The sequence below is a fragment of the Labrus mixtus genome, chromosome 15 (genome assembly GCF_963584025.1).
Source record: "Labrus mixtus chromosome 15, fLabMix1.1, whole genome shotgun sequence".
NCBI classification, from domain to species: Eukaryota; Metazoa; Chordata; class Actinopteri; order Labriformes; family Labridae; genus Labrus; species Labrus mixtus.
Window position 1 is genome coordinate 19300491 of NC_083626.1, and position 20569 is coordinate 19321059.

The 20569-nt window shown below is 39.5% G+C and overlaps 1 protein-coding gene across 2 annotated transcripts in view; it reads right to left on the reverse strand.

Annotated features, from left to right (window-relative positions):
* Window positions 1-2320: 2320 nt before the first annotated feature.
* The window catches only part of samd10b (sterile alpha motif domain containing 10b), a 53477-nt gene continuing 35228 nt past the window's right edge, over window positions 2321-20569 (reverse strand). For both annotated transcript variants that reach the window (XM_061057849.1, XM_061057850.1), the window contains exons 4-6: window positions 18750-18918; window positions 12405-12545; window positions 2321-3897 (exon numbers count right to left, since the gene is read on the reverse strand). In XM_061057849.1, coding sequence (XP_060913832.1) covers window positions 3875-3897; window positions 12405-12545; window positions 18750-18918 — 333 coding nt within the window. In that variant the 3' untranslated portion in view covers window positions 2321-3874. The remainder of the gene's footprint in view (window positions 3898-12404; window positions 12546-18749; window positions 18919-20569) is intronic.

Sequence of the window (20569 nt, forward strand, 5' to 3'; positions counted from 1 at the left end):
AATGTGCTATTCATTTTATGGCTTTGTCATGTGGTTTGGGACTACTCCGATCTCTCTTAGCTCTAGACGACAGTCAGCTGGTTCGACGCACATCCAGTCTGAGGGTGTTTTACTCCCAGTGACTTCTGCCACCCTCCTGCACATTAACAGTCAAAAAGATAAAGTGAAATCTTCCTCCAGCTCTCTTAAATGGCTGCTGATGAATAGGTCACACTGGGCCTCATTTGACCTGAGATTATTCCTTTAACAGTGGCAGTGATTTATGTTCCCACTTTTCCTCTGCTGAGTGAGCAAAAAGCTCCTTTAATGGTTTTTAAAACTGTCCAGGTGGACTTGCCTGAGCCTTAAAAGGCTCTTGAAGAGTCCATCCAGCAGTTGATTGTTATTTATCTTTTGACCTTTCTAGTGAAAGTTGAGTGAGTGCATGCACATTTTCCATACTGACTGGCTTTGTAGCGGTATGCAGAATAATAACACTTGGGTGCGGGCCAGAAAAATCACAGTCTTCAGCTGCTGATGCCACTAAGCGGCTCCACTGAAGCAGCTGCTTAAGGGCTCCTCAGCAGTAACTGATGAAACAGGACAGAGTGTTTCTCAGTCTGTTTCAGTGCTGTCAGAGGACTAACATCCAGCTGATCAAAGCCACAGGCAGATAACCAAAAACAAGCTGAATGGAGATTCTCTGTGTTTAGATGTTTAAAAAAATAATGATGACAGACAAGCTTTGGAAATAAAAGACACTTATTAATAGACAGTTACCAATTAGCTGCACCATCCAACCGTCTGCTGCACAAATTTATTCAGGGGTGAGAAGTCCACTGTTCACTGAATCTGTTTATCATACATGTGCCTTGTTATCAACTGGTGTGATGCTTCATGCCTCTCAGTAATTGGATCCAAGTGTGTTTGTGTGTGTGAGTGTGTGTGTGTGTGTGTGTGTGTGTGTGTGTGTGTGTGTGTGTGTGTGACAGAGACAAAGCCTGTGTGTCTCTCCAGACGCTGTTTTGCATTCAGAGAGTTACAGTCGTGCCTACTGCACCCTGAGTGGCACGTCAGGGCCAAGGTGCAAGTGGAGACAAACACACTTTGTACCAAAAATACCATGCAATCTTTGTAACTCTCATTGCTGCAGTTTCAGATTTACCACTACTTTCTCTATAAACCTTTTAAAACTATTTTCAAATTTAGTGAAGGGCATTCTAATTTTCAGGAACATTTTTAGAAATGTTCCCTTTTTAAGGGAAAATTTGGTGCATGGATGAATTAATTTGTAAATTTAATTTGTAAAATCGAAGTAATTATAAGGAAATATGAGAACAAATCCAGGCGTAAAGAGCAATAGAATGACGGGGGAGAAGAAAAAACAAATGAGATAGCAGGGGAGATAAAGAGAAACAAGAAATCACAAGAGCTCTGCAGCAGTTTTCTTATAAAAAGTAGTAGCGTGAATAGGAAACCTTTGGGGATTTAATTCACTGATTAAACACTTTTGTACAGTTACAATTCCATATGGACAAAAACGGGGGAAAGTGCAGTCTTGGCTTGACTCTATATGATCAGTAAATACAGGAAGTAAAACATTGTTAGAGATCTTCATTTTTCTTTTCTGATTTGATTTCCTCCAAGTCAGCTCAACATGTGAAAAAGATAGAAAAGTCTGCATTGGCCCTTTAAGAATGGAAACACTGAGCTTAAGTGACTACAGTTCCATGTAGTCAATCTTATGACAATAGCAAAGTTGAAGACGACATTTTTTTACATTCACTGTGGGATTGTCCAGGGCTAGATGTATTTCACTTTGAGATTATATGATTTCTCCTTCACAGAGACTATTTTTAGACGCTCAGAGGACACTCCATTGCTTCCCTCTCATATCCAATCCGTTTTGATGATGGGAACGCTGCCAGACAAAAAAAAAGGAAGACAACAATTTCATTGTTTCCAAAGACGGTAATAAGAAATGATTTCTGTCAGACACTTGGACAAGAACTTCAGATTTCTGGAAAAACTTCAGCATTTTAGTAGAATATCTTGAGACAAGATCAATGAGGGTTAACATTTGTTTTTCTTTTGTTTTCTGAATGATGGTAAGTTTAGCAGACGTGATGTTCTGATAACTTTTTAAACCCTTCAGGCCTTTAGGACTGTTCAAGCAAAGTGATACTTTTTTCTGAATACATTTTGCTGCTTTGGCGTCATTTTTGTATCAAATACGTCTCCATGTGTCTCAGTGTCTTCTGAATATGTGCAAAAATCCACAGAATAAAAACCTTTACATTCATAATGATACTTAGAAGTACAATGTGAAAATCCGCACCAACACTTTCAATGAGTTTATTCTAAAAAGACAACTTTCAACATGTACCATACTGTGTGTCTTCACACATGTAAAGCAGATAAATATGTTTCATTTATGCTTGATTAGATTTAAACAGTCTTTCAACCCAAAGTGTATATTTACAGTAAATCTGGAAGTCCAAAAATAATAAAACAGAGTGTTTCCTCCCTTTTAACAGTCAATTACTTATGTGACTCACTCAGTCTTTGTCAGAAGAGGAGTAGGAGAATGTTTTGTTTGCAGGACGTTTTATCCATATATGTAATGTATTCATTGTTCACTTTAACACGGTCACTGTAAAGCTTTATGCAAAGCTCGAGGGATATCACTTCAGTCGCATAAGAAATCTTGGATGACAGTAATCGTCATGGTATCTTGATTTCTGAGCGTTTGAAATCACAGTCACACAAAGGATAGAGTGAGAAGAATACAACAGAAGCTTGTCCTTTTTCTCTGGATTTGTGTGCAAAACATGACAGTATATGACAGTAGCACACACAGAGGAGAAAAGCTACGAGGCTAGCAGAAATTGTCAGTCGTCTAAAAAAAAAGGGATTTGATTATTGTCCCACACAATAACTCTCTTACTTTTACCATTTAAATTATTGCTCTACAGATGATCCCTTTAACTTACTTAACTTACTATACTTTCTAGATTCCCTCCATTGATAAAAGACTATGGTACTGTTACAGCATATACAGAGTTATAGTATTCTACAACGCTCATACTGAATATGTATTCATCTAACTTCTTACTGCAGATCAGTCACATATAAAAAAAGACTGATTGTTTGGGTGGCATTCTGCTTCAAATGCTTATCCTCAAAACCCACACAATTAAAAAAAAAAAGGCCTGAGAGGAATATGAAGGGTGAGCTGTGGGCCAGGAAGTGATTAGGATTGTTTTTGGCCACAACTAAAGGAATACATTACCAGACCTTGTTCCTAGTGTAAAGGATTGTAGCTTCATGGGAAGATGGGAATTGAGGGAGGTTTCCTTCAAATTAGATTAAATTAGAAGTTGCCAAATAATGGCGCTACATTTTAACACCAAATAAAATAAAACAATGTAAGAGTGTCCTATCCTCACCAGCAGATGCGATAGAGAGAAAACTGTAAAAAGCTGTTTGTGCACATGTGTAGAATGTTCAAAGTTAACCCAAGTGTTGCCCCAGTCATTCTGATCTGAATGAAATAGAAAACCAAACAGGGCATTTCTGCGATCAAGCATTCACCAGCGACAAGCCTACATCATGACCGTGTTGTGAATCTTACATCTCATCACTATGCTACAGTGGGCACCCCTGCCTTGAGCTGGGCTTTGTCTCTGTCTCAGTGTCTGTAAACCACATTGGCCGTGTTGAATGAGAATCCTCCAGACTGTGTTGGCATGTAGTCTTCTGGCTCGTCCCCGTCCCCTTTTCACTCGCCGATTCTCCGCTCGCATATCTGAAGACGGCAGCTCTTCTGTGGCTCCTAGAGATGTATTGTGACAGGGGATGAGGGAGAGGGCTGCCAAATGGATCCAGGGATGAGCTAAGAGAAGTTTCCAAAGGAGGCTGCAGAGAGAAGGGAGAGAAGAGGGGGGGGGGGAAGAAGAGGTTAAGGTTTCATCTAAGAGGCTTTTGGAAGCTGAAGGATGGGGTTCATAACCCAGCTGAATCTGTACGTGACTCCAGACTGTGGCTGGCCTCATGGAACACGTTGTACTCACAGAGCGACAACCTTTAACAAACAATAATTTAGTATGAAACACTCACTGAATAAGTAAGAGACGGATGGTTATGCATGACAATTGCTACAACATAACTAATGTTGGTAGAGAGAAAGACAGAAAAAGACAAACCATATGGGTTTAATGACTCTGATGAAGTAAAAAAGAAAGAAAGAAAGTATCTTCACAATAGAGGTTTGTAATGTTCAAAAGCTAATCTTCAAAGTAGGTCAAAAATCACAGAACAAAGCTCCGCTCTAAACTTTGTGATGGGCACACACCAGGCCTACACAAACGAGAAAAACACTGTTAGATATTGTGATTACAAAATAAAGAGTGCATTTAGCTATAACTTAACTCTTCGTGTTTTACACAATACCTGTGTTTGCCACATGTTTCTCCTGAATCCATAGAAATCAAACACACGTTACTACATTGAGGGCATCTAATAGCTTATTGAGCTTCATTAAGTGATCATGAAACGGTACACCCAGGCTTTCATCCAACAAATAAAATATACACAGAATGATGAACAGTGCTTGTACATGTTTACATTCATTCATTTCTCTTTTAGAGTTTTGCCGTGTGCTTATCATGAATGCTCATAATACAATGGAATTGTGATGAATTGCACAGTCCTGAGATTTACACATGCGCACACAACTTATTCTCTTGCACACAATCTTTTACTACATTCTTCTTCTTCTTTCATTCCATTTAGGGGTATCGCTTCACTAATTAGAGTAGAAATATGCGATGAAACAAATCAGCTGAAATAATTAGCCTTTATTCTCAATGTCATCATTTCTTTTTCTCTCCAAACATCAGATGCGACCAGGTGGTTTCTCTGACAACTAGCCAGTATACTCCTTCCTGAAATGACACCAAGTGTCAGCAGGACGGCAGACTCTCCTCTCCCAGACTGTTGGCATTTCAGCTTTAAGCCCCCCCCCCCTCTCCCCCCTGATAGCAGAGGAGACACCGCGCCACCTGTCTGTAGACACAAACAGATGTAGCGTGGCACCGGCATGAACCTGAACCAGGAAACTGGAGAGAGAGAGAGAGAGAGAGAGACACAGAAGGACGGCGGAGCGTGGATACGACTGGAGGCGGGGACACACATGGAGAGGAAACAGCTTCTCTGATAGAGGTCCTTTTTAAATGAGCTCCCAATGGAGTCGTCAGAGCCCATAGGTGCAGCAGAGGAGGAGAATCGGTGGGAAGAGGAGGGGATGAAGAGCAAAATTTGTCCTGAGGAAAACTAACAAGTTTTTTTTTTTTTTTTTTCCTGTCACACTCAGAGTTCATTCATATTCTAATTTAGAGCAACACATGAAGCTCTGAGTTAAAGGATGGGCAACCTCACAGGAGCATTCCAGGGAAACAAGGTTACCATGACGGTCTCCAACAGCAACCAAAGTGCTTCTGACAGTATGTCTTATGCGGCAGGGTACAGGTCAAGGGTTGCATTATCTGTTTCAGCGTATTACTAATGAGAGTTTCATACATGGCAGATGGCTACTCACAATGGAAATGCGAGACTTTGATGAACATTTGATGTGTTGTAAAAGGAGGAGGGAGTGACAGCTTATTATAAAAGTATAACAACAACTACAGGTGGAGAAGAAGAAGAAGAAGAAGAAGAAGAAGAAGAAGAAGAAGAAGAAGAAGAAGAAGAAGAAGAAGAAGAAGAAGAAGAAGGTGGTGTCTGATCTGAATCCCAGAGTTTATCAGATGTAACAAAAACCTCTGCACGGTTCACTCCACCCTGAGAGAGAGCTGTGGCTCTGGGCTGTGGAAAACATCATCCTTATCCTTCACTGACTGCTTGATATAATGCAGCCTTTCCTTCTGAAAATACATGAAACACTTTACACCAAGTGTAAAATACTGAGATTCAAACATGAAAAATGGAAGAGTCAATAAAAGAGTCTTACTTTTTCACGTTGAAACGTAAACAGCAGACTTTGAAATGATGCAATGCAAACAGTAGCTGTGAAGGTTGAAGCATGGATCTGTCTATGTACGTACATTTACATTCAGCTTTGATGCTCTGATTTGAATTTCCAAACTGCATTAATTCCACCTGTAAGCGACGTTAACATTTAAATAAGTGTTGTTTTTTAACCATCATCCGCAAGTTTGCTGAGTTTGAAGCACTGCTTACACAGAAAAATATCCATGTTTTTATTTCCAAACCCTCAGCTGAACACTCCGAAGGTAGAAAGGTGAAATAGTTTGTTGGATTCCAAAAGTTTCCGTCTTGTTATCAACTGTTCATAACACAACTGTAAACAAGGATAAAGGAACTTCTCACACAACAATGAAGTTATTTGGCCATGGTTTGGACAAAATGATGTTCTTTATGATCAGTTAAAGAGGACGAAAGAGAAGAGTGTCTGACGTTAGGAACATTTTCTTCACAAAATTGGTTTAAAAAACTAGAAATTAAAGAATTAAAGTTACATGCCCAGATTTAGATAATCACATTACAAACTGTGTTTTCAAGTGGACTCGTGGCCGATAAAAAAAACGGCTAGGCTACGTAGCTGTGCTAGCAGTCAGCGACTGTACTTCTGTTCCTGCTAGGGATTTCAACGAGCCACTCTGAGGACGAAACTGGCTACTGAGATCTGAACAACCTGAACAAAGCTTTAGCTATGACTGAAAAGTCTGATACCACTGGAAACCAAAGTAAAGTGAAGTCTGTACGGATGAGCATTACATCATAACATCATCTGCACAACATGCGGAATAAAAAAAAAAAATCACTATACTAGTGATTTTTTTTTTAAGGCTGAATTGTGGTTTTTCTTGAACATAAGACATTAACGTAGTCGGCCGCTGTATTATCATAAGGAAACAGATTGTTACTGTCTGTTGCTGAATATGGACTACTCATACGTCATGTTATTCAGTGAGTTCATGTGAAGCTGTTGAGTGAGACTCCTGTGATTACTGATAAGGATTACAGATTGAGTTTTATTTGTAAGCGTGATTAAAGTTTGCTGTTCTTATAATAACAAACGAGAGGAGTATTAATATGACGAGTCATGAATGTAGACTTTAAAAAAGATCGGTGAGCTGTATCTGTGTTAAGCAGCAGATGCACCCAGATTTCATAGCACTTATTCTAAGATCCGTAACATCAGTTTGATTAGAAACACTACCACTCGTGGCTTTCATCACGCAACCTAGCTGTTAGTTATAACCTAAGGCAACAGCCTACCCCGTTAATGACCTCACACTTTCTTACTGAGGCACAGCTGGCTAGCAGAACTGCAGACTCGAGGCCATGTTGTAAACTTGTAGTAACTCTGGATGGAGTGGGAAAACCAGAGATGCCAAAACAATCAGTGATTTTATATTATTTAAGAGCAGGAGGCCTGGATTATGCATGAGGAACCCTAGTGCTTCATCAAACCCCCCCCCCCCAAAAAAAAGATAGTAAAGGTGGTGAAAAACTTTTAACGGCCGGAGCGTATAGTTCAGTCAAACATTGTTTTTTCACATGTTCACAGCTACTTTTTCCCACCATATATAGTGTTTTTTGGATACCAGTTTGTGATTCTGCTTCACACAGACTTTAAGAGTTTGTGCCAATTCATGAAATGTTTGATGCACTTTTAAATTCATATTGTGTACAACTTCAAATTCATAAAATCACCGTTCATTTAATCAATGCTAAGGGCGAAGACAGAACCAACACCGCGCAAACAGCTTAAACAGTCTGATTAAGTATCACTTACTCACTGTTACAGTCAACACAAATCTTTAAAGCCAATATGGTAATCCTCATAGGAACAATTCAATGATTCAGGATTGAACTTCCATAGAGTTGCACGACTTCCAAGTGTCAGAAAAAAACTAAGTTGGTTAAGCAGAGGTCAAGATATCTTGACTTTCATTCCCAGAATGGGTGACACTTGAAATATCCCTCCATCTCTTCCCCCCTACATGTTCAATGCCAGTTTTCTGTCAAATAATTTAAGTCTCAAAAAACAATTTGTGAGAACCCTGAGGTCATCATCAGGTTTATTTTGTCATACTAATGACAGCTCTCTCCAGAATCATGTAACCATTGTCCAATTCTTCTGACAGGCAGACGAGTCATGACGAGTAAGCTGACCTTTACGTGTAAACATTGGTAAAAAAAATAAAAATAAAATCACCTCTTACATGAAAATAAATCTGTTATAAAACTCAAACATGAAAGCACAACTTTTCCCAATCCAAACATCAATGAAACATGGAGATCCAAATAAAGCTCTTTCAAATCAAAATTCAACATTTATATTACTCTCATATTTCCTTGGTTATTATTTTCAACTAAAATAATGGGATTCTAGATCCCGAGTGAAACGTGCTACAGAGCTCTCCTAAAGAAAACTTTAGGGAACTCTACCTGGAAACTCTGAAAACTCTCACCACAGCCGCTCGACAAAGAGTCAGAGGATCAGAGAAAATAAAGAAGCTTTAATTTGTGGGGTGGATGAATGTCTTTAAGATCAATTTATTCAATACATTAAAACCTATTCCACTCTGAAAGTTAACAATTTGACCTGCTGGTGGTACAATGTAGCCTAGGTTGAAAACCCCCCAAAACATCACCAACACATTGTACATCTAACATAAAAAACTGTTCCAAGTCAAATGTAATCAGTTAAAGAATTTCGGGATATTTACATTATTCAGTTTGTTTTATTTTGTTTGTGTGTTTAGTCGGTCCTATGAAGAAAATAATAACTTTGGGAAAGAAGTTGAAAAGGTCAGGGGATTATCAAGTTTTTTAAGGAGTATCCTCAACCGTGGATATCTACATAATGTTAAGGTAATCCATTTGACTGTTAAGACATTTCACCAAAAATTAAAATGTCAAATTCATAAGATCACTAGTTCTTCTAAGTCAAGGGTACAAAAAAGTCAGTCTGCATTACCCCCTGGGTACAAAAAAAATGAATGTACAAAATGTCATGGTACATTTTCAAGATATGTAAGTCTGGATTAAACGTTTGCATACACAATACTTTGGGATAAGCCTCATTCATTATATTGTTTATTAAGTGTAGGCTGACCTGCAGGAACATGGCTTAACTGGCTGCCATAGACACTTTGCTTGAGTGTCAAATGTCATGAAGATAATGATAGGAATCACATTTAACGAGACAACATTATCTAAAAACCTTCCAGTCCACTATCAGACCTTTACCACCTCTACCCTCCTCTTACAAATTATCGCCTCATCACCCTGCTTCACACTTTCAGTGCTGACACAGTACAACCCCCTTTTTTACCTTTGTTACCCCTGAATACCCTCCAACCCCATGAACCTCAGGTGTTGCCACCAAATGAGCTTGCCCTCATAGTTTAAGAGTCAGAGCCTGCTGAACTGGCAAATTACATTTGCATTGCTCTATTAATAGAAGTGTCCAACAGACATTTAATTAGATCTCCTTACCACTCAGTTGCACTCAGTCTTTCAATTTAAGTCCGTTCAAATTATTGCAACATAACTGATAAGCATGTAGTGTGTCAGGAAAAAAAGCAAATTGCTCTAAGTGTGCAAAAGAAGGGAGCTGAAATGATGAGATGAAACAATAAATTAGCTCCATAAACAGAATGAGGTTTGGTGTCCTCGGCCCAGTTGTTCACCAGTTATCTGATAAGATTGGATCAAGTCTTGAAATCGAGTGGTTCAAAGAAAGAAAGAAAGGTTTACATAATCGGATACGATCAGATAATCCAATCTAGTTTCAATCCAGCTAAAAACTCAGTTTATGAGTAGGATTGGGAAAACTTTGATCCCTAAAACACGGTATACCCTGATCAACGAAGAGGGCTGGATTCAGACTTAATCACAAAATCTAAACGTGAGAAAAATGTGACTCGATTGAGTCAGACAAACCAAACATTTTTACAATGATGTTTGCTACTTTATATCTTTCGCTATACGCACTTTAATTGATCCATACATCACCACTGTGACACAGTACATGAGGTTGGCATTAGGGTAAAAAAGAAATTAAAAAAAGAGTATTGTCACCATAAAATATTTCACCAAATAGCTTTTAATAACTCATTAAAATCTTTAATTAAAAGTAACTGTCACAATCTCTCAGTTTGTGTGGATATTAGCACCCCCCTGTGGACAAAGTACGATTTCTTTTTGAGAGAACTGGTAATCCAGATTATTTCATCTTTAACCCAGTTTTTCTTCAAAAGAAAAAACAAGGGGCAAATGGAGCAGGATAACCTGGACCTGGATAGCAAAAAAGCCTGGACTGTCTAATCCAGATTAAACGTTTACACAACCAGGCCCCCGATGATCCACTGATTTAAGAAACATGCAATGGTGAATTGTCCTTTTTTTCTTAAAGTTGTTTTTGGGCCTTTTTGTCTTCATTAGATATGACAGCTGGAGAGAGACAGGACATGTTGGGAGGAGAGAGAAGGGGATGACATGCAGCAAAGGGCTGAAGTTGGATTCGTACCCACGGCTGCTGCGATGAGGACTATAGCCTCCATACATGGGGAGACATAACTTCGTGACATAACTTCTACGCTATCCAGCGCTCCATGATGGCATTTTTTAAATCCCTTTTTACTAAATGTTATAATTCCTGTTGCTTACATGTGAAACGTCTACAAAAGTTGAAATGTCATAACTGCGGATCATTTAAAGCAGAGATATTCAAAGAGAGCGTGGTTTGGTTAGTAATGCCTAGAGTCTTGTTCTGTCCGAAGCAGTTAAAAAAATGATTTACTAGATGTAAAGTATTCATAGTTAACTGTCAAATGACAAGAACACATTTTTTCAGAATGACTTTGTATAGACCACAGGGTTGCATTTCTATGTCCTTTATCTTTTATATCACCCCTACCTCATTCTGTCTCGTTCTCCCTCCACACACAGCCCTTATCCCGTTCAGAAAAATCTGCGACTTCAATCAACGCTGATGTGCCTACAAAAACCTTTTCATGTCATTTGGTGGACCAAAACTAAGATTAAAATGAGCATTAGAGTTAGACGTTTCATTTCAGTTGGGCCCTTACCCCAAAGAAAAATGAAGTGAATAGAGAAATGCAGAAAGAAAACAGTTCGAGCAGCAGCAGCAGCAGCATGAATGATCAGATAGTGAGTGTGAACTTGTGAGATTGCAAAGACCACTTCATTTACTTGTTTGAATGGAGCTGGTGATTGTAAGAGCCCTTGCACCATCAGTTCATAATGATTAGGTGATGGCAAAAACAACTTCAAAGCTCTGCCTCAGCTAACACAAAATTCTTTTTCAGAAAGATGCAATTATGTCAAGGGTGATGGGACTACTTTCAAATTGTTATGCAATTATTTTTGTTTTTTCGCAAAAAGGCTCAACTCTTCAAGGCCCCTCAATGAATATGACGAGAATAGTCAGAACCTGTTTGCACCTTGTTTGAGGACTGAATTATACGGGAGTGCATAGAAACAACTTAACCAACAAAAATGTTCCCCTGAAGTGCTGAAGAGATCACTCAAAACATGGAATCAGTCTGGATGCTGCTGCTGGATAGTGATTGTGAGCTTGAAGATTATGGTGCCCAAACGGAAATCTGAGTGAGATAACTGGATTCTCATATAAATAGCCTCCAAATAAGAACTCATTGTTTTGTTTTATTTTTTCTACCCGAGTCGGGCAGCTTGTGTTTTCTATGGTTTCACATGGCTGCAAAACAGATTTACCCTCAAGGACAATTAAGTTGAAATCATGAGAAAACAAAAGTATGCCTTACTGAAATATGCAATAGTGTAAGAGAGACTTTTTTTCTACTTGTTATGCAACATTCATCCAGGCAGCTTTGTGAACATGTTGCTGCAGAACTTTAAGATTTAACAATCTCCAGGGATCAATCCAGTTCTAAAGGAAATAATTATAGTATCATTTCACTTTGATGACTCATAGCCGTTAATGAACACAGAGAATAACCACTTGCAACGACAACAGCAGCAGGTGAAAAAGCCTTGAAAGAAAGAAGCCGAGTCAAACTGGTGCTTTCAGGTCAGCAGTGACTGACTGAGCCAGTTTATTGATGTTTGGATAATACAAGTGTTTACTGAAGCCATTATTGTAAGTCAGGGTAGCAAATCAAGAGCTCCCATCGATAAAACCACACACAGCCTTTTAACAATTGCACATCGATGTCCAACCCACACGCATGTCACAGCAAGCCTGCATGGTCTCAGACTGCTTCTATACAATTTAGCCAAACACAGCTGCTCTCTGTCTGTTTGTCACTTTCTTCATCTTTTCGAAAACCCAATAAGTGGCAGAAATACACAAAAACATGGTTCCTCGCAGCCAACATCTTACTTACTTCTACTAAGGAGCTGCAGGTTGCGGACCTCTTCCCTGACCTGGAGCTGGAGGACTTGTTGGAGGACCTCCTGCCTCAGCGTCTCCTGGATGATTCCCATCCTCTCGAGCTTCTCCCCATTCAAACGCAGCAACGCCCGTCCTGCCAGGAGGAGGGCAATAGGAATTAAGTTTCTTCACTAATTTGGAAAGACAGACATATTTACAGAATACTGTTATCAACTGAGCTGTGTTATTAAATTCAGTCAACCAGATATTAAAAATGTTTTGCTGAAAAGTACATTTTCCTTAACAGCCCACTGTAAATGTTTCAAAACCATAAAAAGCATTATGTTAACTATCACCATAAACAGGACACAAGATTACATTTACCCCTATCTCCATATATGTACTCCAGGAAGACTCAGCCTTTCAAGGATCTCTTTTTTTTTTAATACCCACTCCTACCAGTTGCCACTTAACCTAATTTATTGTAAGATGTTCCACCAGGTGTTTTCCTTCAGCATTTCCCATCTTTTCAGGTCTTCTGTTGCTACTGCCCCATCCCTTTGGAATGTGTTGGTGGCATTATAATAAAATGGAAATAACATTTACTGAAACAATTAAAATAATCAGTTTTAACATTTGATATGTTGTCTATGTACAACTTCAAATCCAGTATCAGGTTCAATGTTTTGCGTTCCAATTCTTTTAGAAATGGGTTTGTAATTGAAAATAACCTCCAATCACTGCACAAACACTTAAACTTTACTTCTTTTAGTAAGGGCCGTGTGAAACCCTTCATTACAGGTGCAGGTGTGGGTGTCCTCCAATACCAAGAGAGAACCAATTTGTGTTTATGCTGTTTAGTGCATTTTATGCTGTATTCACTGTCTCATTTCCATGGCTGAGGAGTGTGTATTTCCTGGTGATGAGTGCGACCTTTTCATTTAGCAGCAGTAAAGAGGCGGGCAGGGGGGAGTATGGCTTAGGCTGGCTGTTTTTCTGTGACTGAGTTTTACTACAGACTTCAGCAGTTATCCCCAGAGACACACACATTTAACATACCATTGTCCACAGTAAACAGCTTTAAAACCCGGTGGCATTCACACAATCAAAAAAAGGTAAGATGAACAACTGATGTGTTGAGATTACTGTCAACACACAAAGCATAGTGGTAGGGGACTAATGTCCTTCACTGGTACAGGCAGCAGAGGAATCCATCATTTCTGCAGTAGCTCTGTGCAATGCCCAAATCATAATTAGACTCATTACTCATGCAGCTCACTCTCCATATCATTCTATTCATTACTGTTTCCTTCCTACGGACAAAGGTACATCCTCTGTATCTCCATCTCTTCTCTGTATTTCTTGAGATAATATGCCCATTATAGAATGTACTGCAGAGAAAAAAATCCACGTTTATTACCGGTATGTTCCTCATATACACATAGAAACCAGTGTTTTATTCCTCAGTGTTTTCTATTAAGAGATATCAGGACACACACAGTGAAATAAATTCCTCAAAAAATGTTTGGAAACATTATTTCTGTCACTTATTTCGCCTCTTTAATAATACTGATTGGTGTTGTATGTTATATCGTTGGAAAGCCTGATTAGTCACCTTTACAACGAGGTATAACTTGTAAGGATTGTGCATTCGTGGAATGTGCAACACAGCTAAACGTGTGGGCAGTGCCCTAAAAAAAATGTGCCTAGATTCCCTGCAATGTTCTTCTGTTGGTATTCACTCCTGTTTTGAGCTTCAAGTGCTGCCAGGTGTGTGCCAGTTACGGGTGTATGTCTGGCACCTGATTGGCGCCTAATTGACAGCACTTGTGGGATCAACCTGGGGCGTGCTGTTCATGCCAGAGTGACAAACACAACCACGCTGGTTGACCTTCAACAACTCCTGGTTGAGGAATGGGATGCCATCCCATTCCGAAATGTGATCAGGCTGGTGACCAGCATGAGGAGGAGGTGCCAAGCTGTTGTGGCTGTGTATGGATCTTCCACACGCTACTGAGGTCCCCGACAATGTAAAATTAATAAAGTGTGAAAAACGTATTACTGTGGTAGAGTGCAATCATCCATTCCACCAAGCAACTCAAAGCAGGAATGAATACCAACGGAAGAACATTGCAGGGGATTTTGGCACATTTTTTTTGGGGCGCTACCAACACGTTTAGCTGTGTTGCATATTCCACGAATGCACGATCCTTACAAGTTATACCTCGTTGTAAAGGTGATATAAAATACAACACCAATTAGTATTATAAAAGGGGCGAAATAATTGACCAAAATAATGTTTTAGTTTGGTCATTTATCCAAATTGGCAAATAAGCATATCTGTCAGAAAAGAACATGAGAAAGGAAATAGATTGGAAACTCCAGAGAACAAAATATGGAAAGGCAAGATACATGAAATAAGAGGTAGGATCCGTTGTCCCTTTTCAAAGCACATGAAATATAAATATACCAGAAAGTCAGTAGTCATATTTTATTAAACTACCTGCATGGTGGAGAAAAAAATCTGTCTATGTGATAGTGTGAGAGATTTAGGTCTGCCTCAGTGGACTCAAGACTGGGCTAATACTGGTACTAGAAGAAATACAGGAGCAATGGCAACAATGAAACAGACGAGAAGATTAGGTCCAAAACACAGAATGTCCAAAGAAAAACCCGAATCCATATGACAGAGAGCTGACGGCAACAAGTACCTTATGGAGGAAGTGGTTTGGTGTATCAGGTATGAAACTAGTGAAGAAGGACACATGTGAGCAGGTAGGGTGGAGAATGTCGGTTAATTGCTCAGTTGATTGTAACAGGAAACTGGTGTATTGTTGGGAAAAGTGGGGTAATCAAGACTGTAGCTCTGTCCCAATTTAATGGCTGCAACCGCTGCTTGGAGATCAATAACGTCAAAGCGGCGCATTAAAGGCTGTCTTTTTCAAAGAGTCCTTTAAAAAGTGGCCGACAAATGCATCCTCCTTTCCCCGGCAAACGGGATCCATCTGGCGCATCCCCCCGTGGCCCACCATATCCCGAGATTTATTTGACACCTATTCAAACGAGCTGGCGGTCTATGAGGTGGCAGACTTTTAAAGGTAAGTAACTGGTTTTAACTCGATGGAATGGCTACCAATAGTGAAGGTGAAAAATGCAAAAGGGGCCTTGAAACTTTAAATTATCTTTGAAATAACAAGTTAAGCTGACAATACATGACAATAGCAATGTCAGCTAGTTTCAGTGCAGCTGTTAAGTAAGTAAGGGCATGGACAACTGGTGAGGTAACCAGATCGTCTCATTTCATTTTGAACAGTCCTACCAAGGCTACAAAGGCGCGGCCTTGGATGTGAATACCAATGAATAGAATACGAATTAAGACACAGTCATTGGGAAGTGGGGATGTGGTTATTTATGAAGAACAAGGACACAGAACCTTGTACTGTTGTTGTACACATGAAAATTGACCTGAAAATGATTGTGTAATAAATGTGAAAGAGGGCCCAAGGGAGAAATTTAAGGCGCGCAAACTTCTAACCTCGTCAAATTTGGCAAATCGCTGGGTGAAATGGGGCTTGTCTTCAGGAAGTTATTAAGATTGTTGCATCCTGTTATTTCAAAAACAGAACTGGGAGAAAAGCTTGTCAACCATCCGATCATTATCTTTCTGCTGTTGTTGTATACTTGCCCTTTAACAGATTCATATACTGTATCACTACTGGATTCATTTTTTTCCGCCGAGCCTTGGTGGCACAAGATCTTAACATTCTTCCCATGTTTTTAAATATATTGCCCACTCGACTGTTCCACTGATCGATGCACTCTCACAAAGCAAACTACATCTTCGATCCACTCCAGTCTTTATTTCTTCTTTAGTGTTGCAAGTGCAGCTGTGCATATATCCTCGAGAGGTAAGCTGATAAATGATTTCAACTTGAGATACAGGTTGGAGAAATGTATTGAATGTACAGAAAAGTTAACTGCAATATTTTAGAGCGGTACTGAAGTCAAACTTTTTTTTATGGCGACACTCGTCATATTTTGTCCTGTAACCTCTTTCTACAAGACTGTCACAGAAACGTTTTTTTGCTCACAAAGCTTTGTTGACTTAAAGGACTGATACTTTAAAAGCCTTGGACTGAATATTGAACATTATATATGGAAGCAGTAATTACGAGATTTCTTCCATATTCCAACTCTTTGAGATATAATGTGTAACCCTCAATGGAGCCAAATGATAACAAACCTGTCAGCCAGTCCTTTCTTTACAACCAGATGGGCTAGAACAATGCAGACAAAAGCTACCCTTACTCAGACTCATCTCCCTGAGAGACAAAACCATGTTTGATATAATGAAAGTTAGCTTTCATTATGGTTCAATGGGTATGTTTAAGCATGTGTGTACAAGTGGTTTAAATGCACATTATTGACATCTTTCAGTGTCAAGGTGCTCAGGATTTGTAGCGCACATAGTGGAACAATCTAAACTATCCTGGGGATAGAACAATCATAATCTTTTTTTCCCCAACGTGCACACTTCCCCCCCCCCCCCCTCTGCTGTCTCTTGTGGGCTTGCCGTCAGAAATACTACCAGAACGTCCTACAAAGACCGGTGCCCTTGGTCTGTGCTTGTGTTTCTGTGCATGTGTGTTTCTGTGTACAAATGAGAGAAAGCAGATGAATGAAGCTCAAATCAATTCCCCCCAGACAGACTTAATACAGCTCCTAATAATCGCCCGCAGATAGGGAAAGTAGTGCTATAAGAGGGAGAAAAAGAGACACAAAAACAAAAGGCGTCTCAATAGAGATCACTTCTCTCAATTTGGCTTCAAAATAAATTGCTTATTAACAATGTCTGTGGGCAAACAGGATGCACTTCTGCCTAGTCTAGGACAATAATGACACTTAAAATGAGAGAAGCTATGGAAGTAGAAGGAACGTAACGACTCCTTTTGAAAAGGGCAACCTTTAAAATAAAGCTTCGATAGTGGACCAATTCATCACAATGTATTACGAGTTGGTTCTCAAGCTTGTTGTGATTTTTAGTGATTATACTTTTGTCGTGATTTTTGCACTAAATAAATATATATTTTTTAATGATTGATATCGGAGAAGTAATAAAAAAAAAGTGGAGATTCGAGTCATCACAAGTTCTACATACATGCCTGTGTCATTGGCAGAATTATAATCAGTCTGACAGTCTGTTTCCAGCATATGGCCTGCACTGAAATTAATCTTTGTCATGTCTACTACAAAGCAATAAAAACAGTCATGATAAAATAAAAATAAACATACAAATACAAATGTAAAAGGAAGAGACACTGAGGACGCTGCACTGATCTCCCCAGGCAGCCCGTTCGACTGTAATGGTGCTCTCACTGAGAGAGAGACAATTACTTCTGGGTCACTGAGCCAAGATGATGCACTGAATCCTTTTCTGAGACCCAGCATCCCTTTGTGTAGGGACTTTGTGAGTAGAACATTTATTGATGCAGATCTTTGATTGTGACCATATGCATCAACAACAAAGAATCATATTCAAACAACATTTGCACAAGAAAAGACAGACGCTAATAACGTTGGCAACATGGAATCCAGCTGGTCATCAGCAAGTGAATACATAAGGAAAATAGGATCTAAGCCTCTGTCCCTCTTCCCTCTGATTGTTTGAGAATACATAAATACAAATGATCAGATCAGAGCTCCTGTAGCTATGAGGGCGGCCGCATTGTTAACCCTGAAACCACTGTGTGTGCATGTGACTGTGTCTGTGTACGTAAGAGAGTGGAGGCTGACCCTACAGCACAGAAGTCTGATCTCTTAGAGAAGATAAAACAGAATCCCCTCTTCTGTCTGGTTCAGGTGGGTCTGTCCATCAGTGTAGTGGTTTATTTGTGTATATGCAAGAGCATGCATCAGGCTGGGCTTTCAAACAACTGAAAGTGTGTGAATGTGTCGAAACACGATAACACCCCTTCTTTTCTGCGGCTTTTCCTTTCTTCTCCCAAAATAGGCTGCACTACTTCTGTTACCTCACATGGATGCCTTTTAAATCTCCTTTGCAGAGATTTGGGTGTAAACCTGTTTCCAGTTGAAAAGGCTAAGCCGTGGAACCACGGACCTAAAAATAAAACTTGTGTGACATTTGGTAAGCCTTTTATGGCTTTGGTTTGCAATGTCAAAGACGCTTCAGTGCTGTGCTAATTATAAGGAGAAAAGGTCAAAGGCCGAGGTCTGAGGAGATCACAGTAAAGCAACAACGTCTACAAGATCACTTTTCTAGGCTCTTTATATGAATGGTGCATTATTTATTGTGTGAGCTTTCAGATAACATAATGTCTTTGTGTGCTATATATCTTACCTGTGATGGCGTGATGGGAGAAGGCCTCTACGTAGGTCAGGTAGTTGTGAGGACAGTGTTTCTTAAGCCACTTGCAGACATCCTGCTGAGTCCACAGCACCACGGGTTTGGACAGGCTGGACAGAGTAGGACTGGTGTGATACACAGTGAAGGCCTCGCCTGGACGCAACTGAAACACACACACACATACACACACACACACACACACACACACACACACACACAAAACAAATCAATAAACTTCCTATTAGAGCTCTCCCTCCAGGCATCGATTAAACCCCTAAAAGCTCACCTCTGTTCATCAAAATGAGTTATTTAGAATGTTCTACTTCTTTGCTTTCATTTAGAATGCATGGATCTATAAATATGCAAATAGACCCCACCTCTAAATCTCAAACTGTCTCTCTTCCACTTGCCGGCAGCTCTATTCCAGTGGTCACATCAGAATGGCAATTCATTTCATGTACCGCGCTCTACAGCGTTACATTGGCTAATTTATAACCAGATTAAAATGTGTTAAATAGTAAGATAAAATGTACCGTTCGTCAGCTCTGACACTCGATAACTTCAGTTTCAAAGCTGAAATGTTCAGTCATGCTTATCTCAGCTGTCTTGCCCCATATTTTTTTAAACACTAGGACATTTAAAGAATTGTAGTGGCTATCTTTGGTCTGTATTGTTCTTATCTGTATCCTAATTTTAGTCTGTCAATAATTATTAGGGGTAGGGCAAGACGTTGATACGGCAATACAGTATATCGTCGATTAAATTTTTGAATGGCTGGTGTCAAATATAGCTATTTTTAATTTAAAAAACTGGTGCTCTAAACAGATTTCCCTGACAATTTGACTCACTACATCTGACCTCCATGACTCCTCATTGTGGAGTACTACTGACAAGAATGAAAAGTTAATTTGCCAAAGAAGACGCTGACAGTGGGGACGAAGAAGCCACAGAAGAAGACAGCGGGATAATATCGAACGGAAGTAAAAAGAAGTATCCAGGGAAATATCAGGAGTTTTTTTGCAAGTGTGAAAGCCCAATAGCAGTCTAATGTTTAAGTCAATTTCAGGTGATGCCAACAGTAAAACAACCATATTGCTCCACTGGGAACTTGTTTTTTAAATGTACATTAAATATGGACTGCACTAGCACGGCTCCATTCCACTTAAAGCGCCACAGTCCCCCTGTCCCACGTACATGAATACATTGATGGTAGACACTGCCCCAAAAGTATTTCCCATCAGGATCTGATGTAATATGCAGTCACAAAACAATAGCTATGCCTTAACAAGCATATGCTTTTGGATTGTTTTGTTGTTTTCTCGGATAATAACCGCATAATTGCCGTAGCCTGCTTAAACGCCTCATGCTGAATTTTCTCATTAAAGTCAAATTAGCCTGGATGATGCGTTCTAATGCCATAGTTTGCAACCAAATCCCTTCTGGTCGTCTGGGGAATTACACATAGAAAACATGCGGAGTGCAGAGGAAGTCCTTAAAAGGAAATCAGTTCATTAAAGGTCTTTACAGTGATATGCAACAGTAGTCTTATATCTAATTCATTGCAGATACAGGCCAGACATGTACATTGCTTTTAACCATCCACAAATTTGAAGAGGTTATAAAGTGGGAAACAAATTAAATTCACATAATGAGCACAAATGTAGCCTAAATTTACAACGAAACATGAGGTGAAAGCTTGCAGGCATAGAGGAGAAAACAGATGCTGAACTTTTCATTAAATATGAACAGCCTGTTATTACCTCTCAGCCCTAATTTAGAGAGACGAATGTTATTTCCACTGCGTTTCACACCTT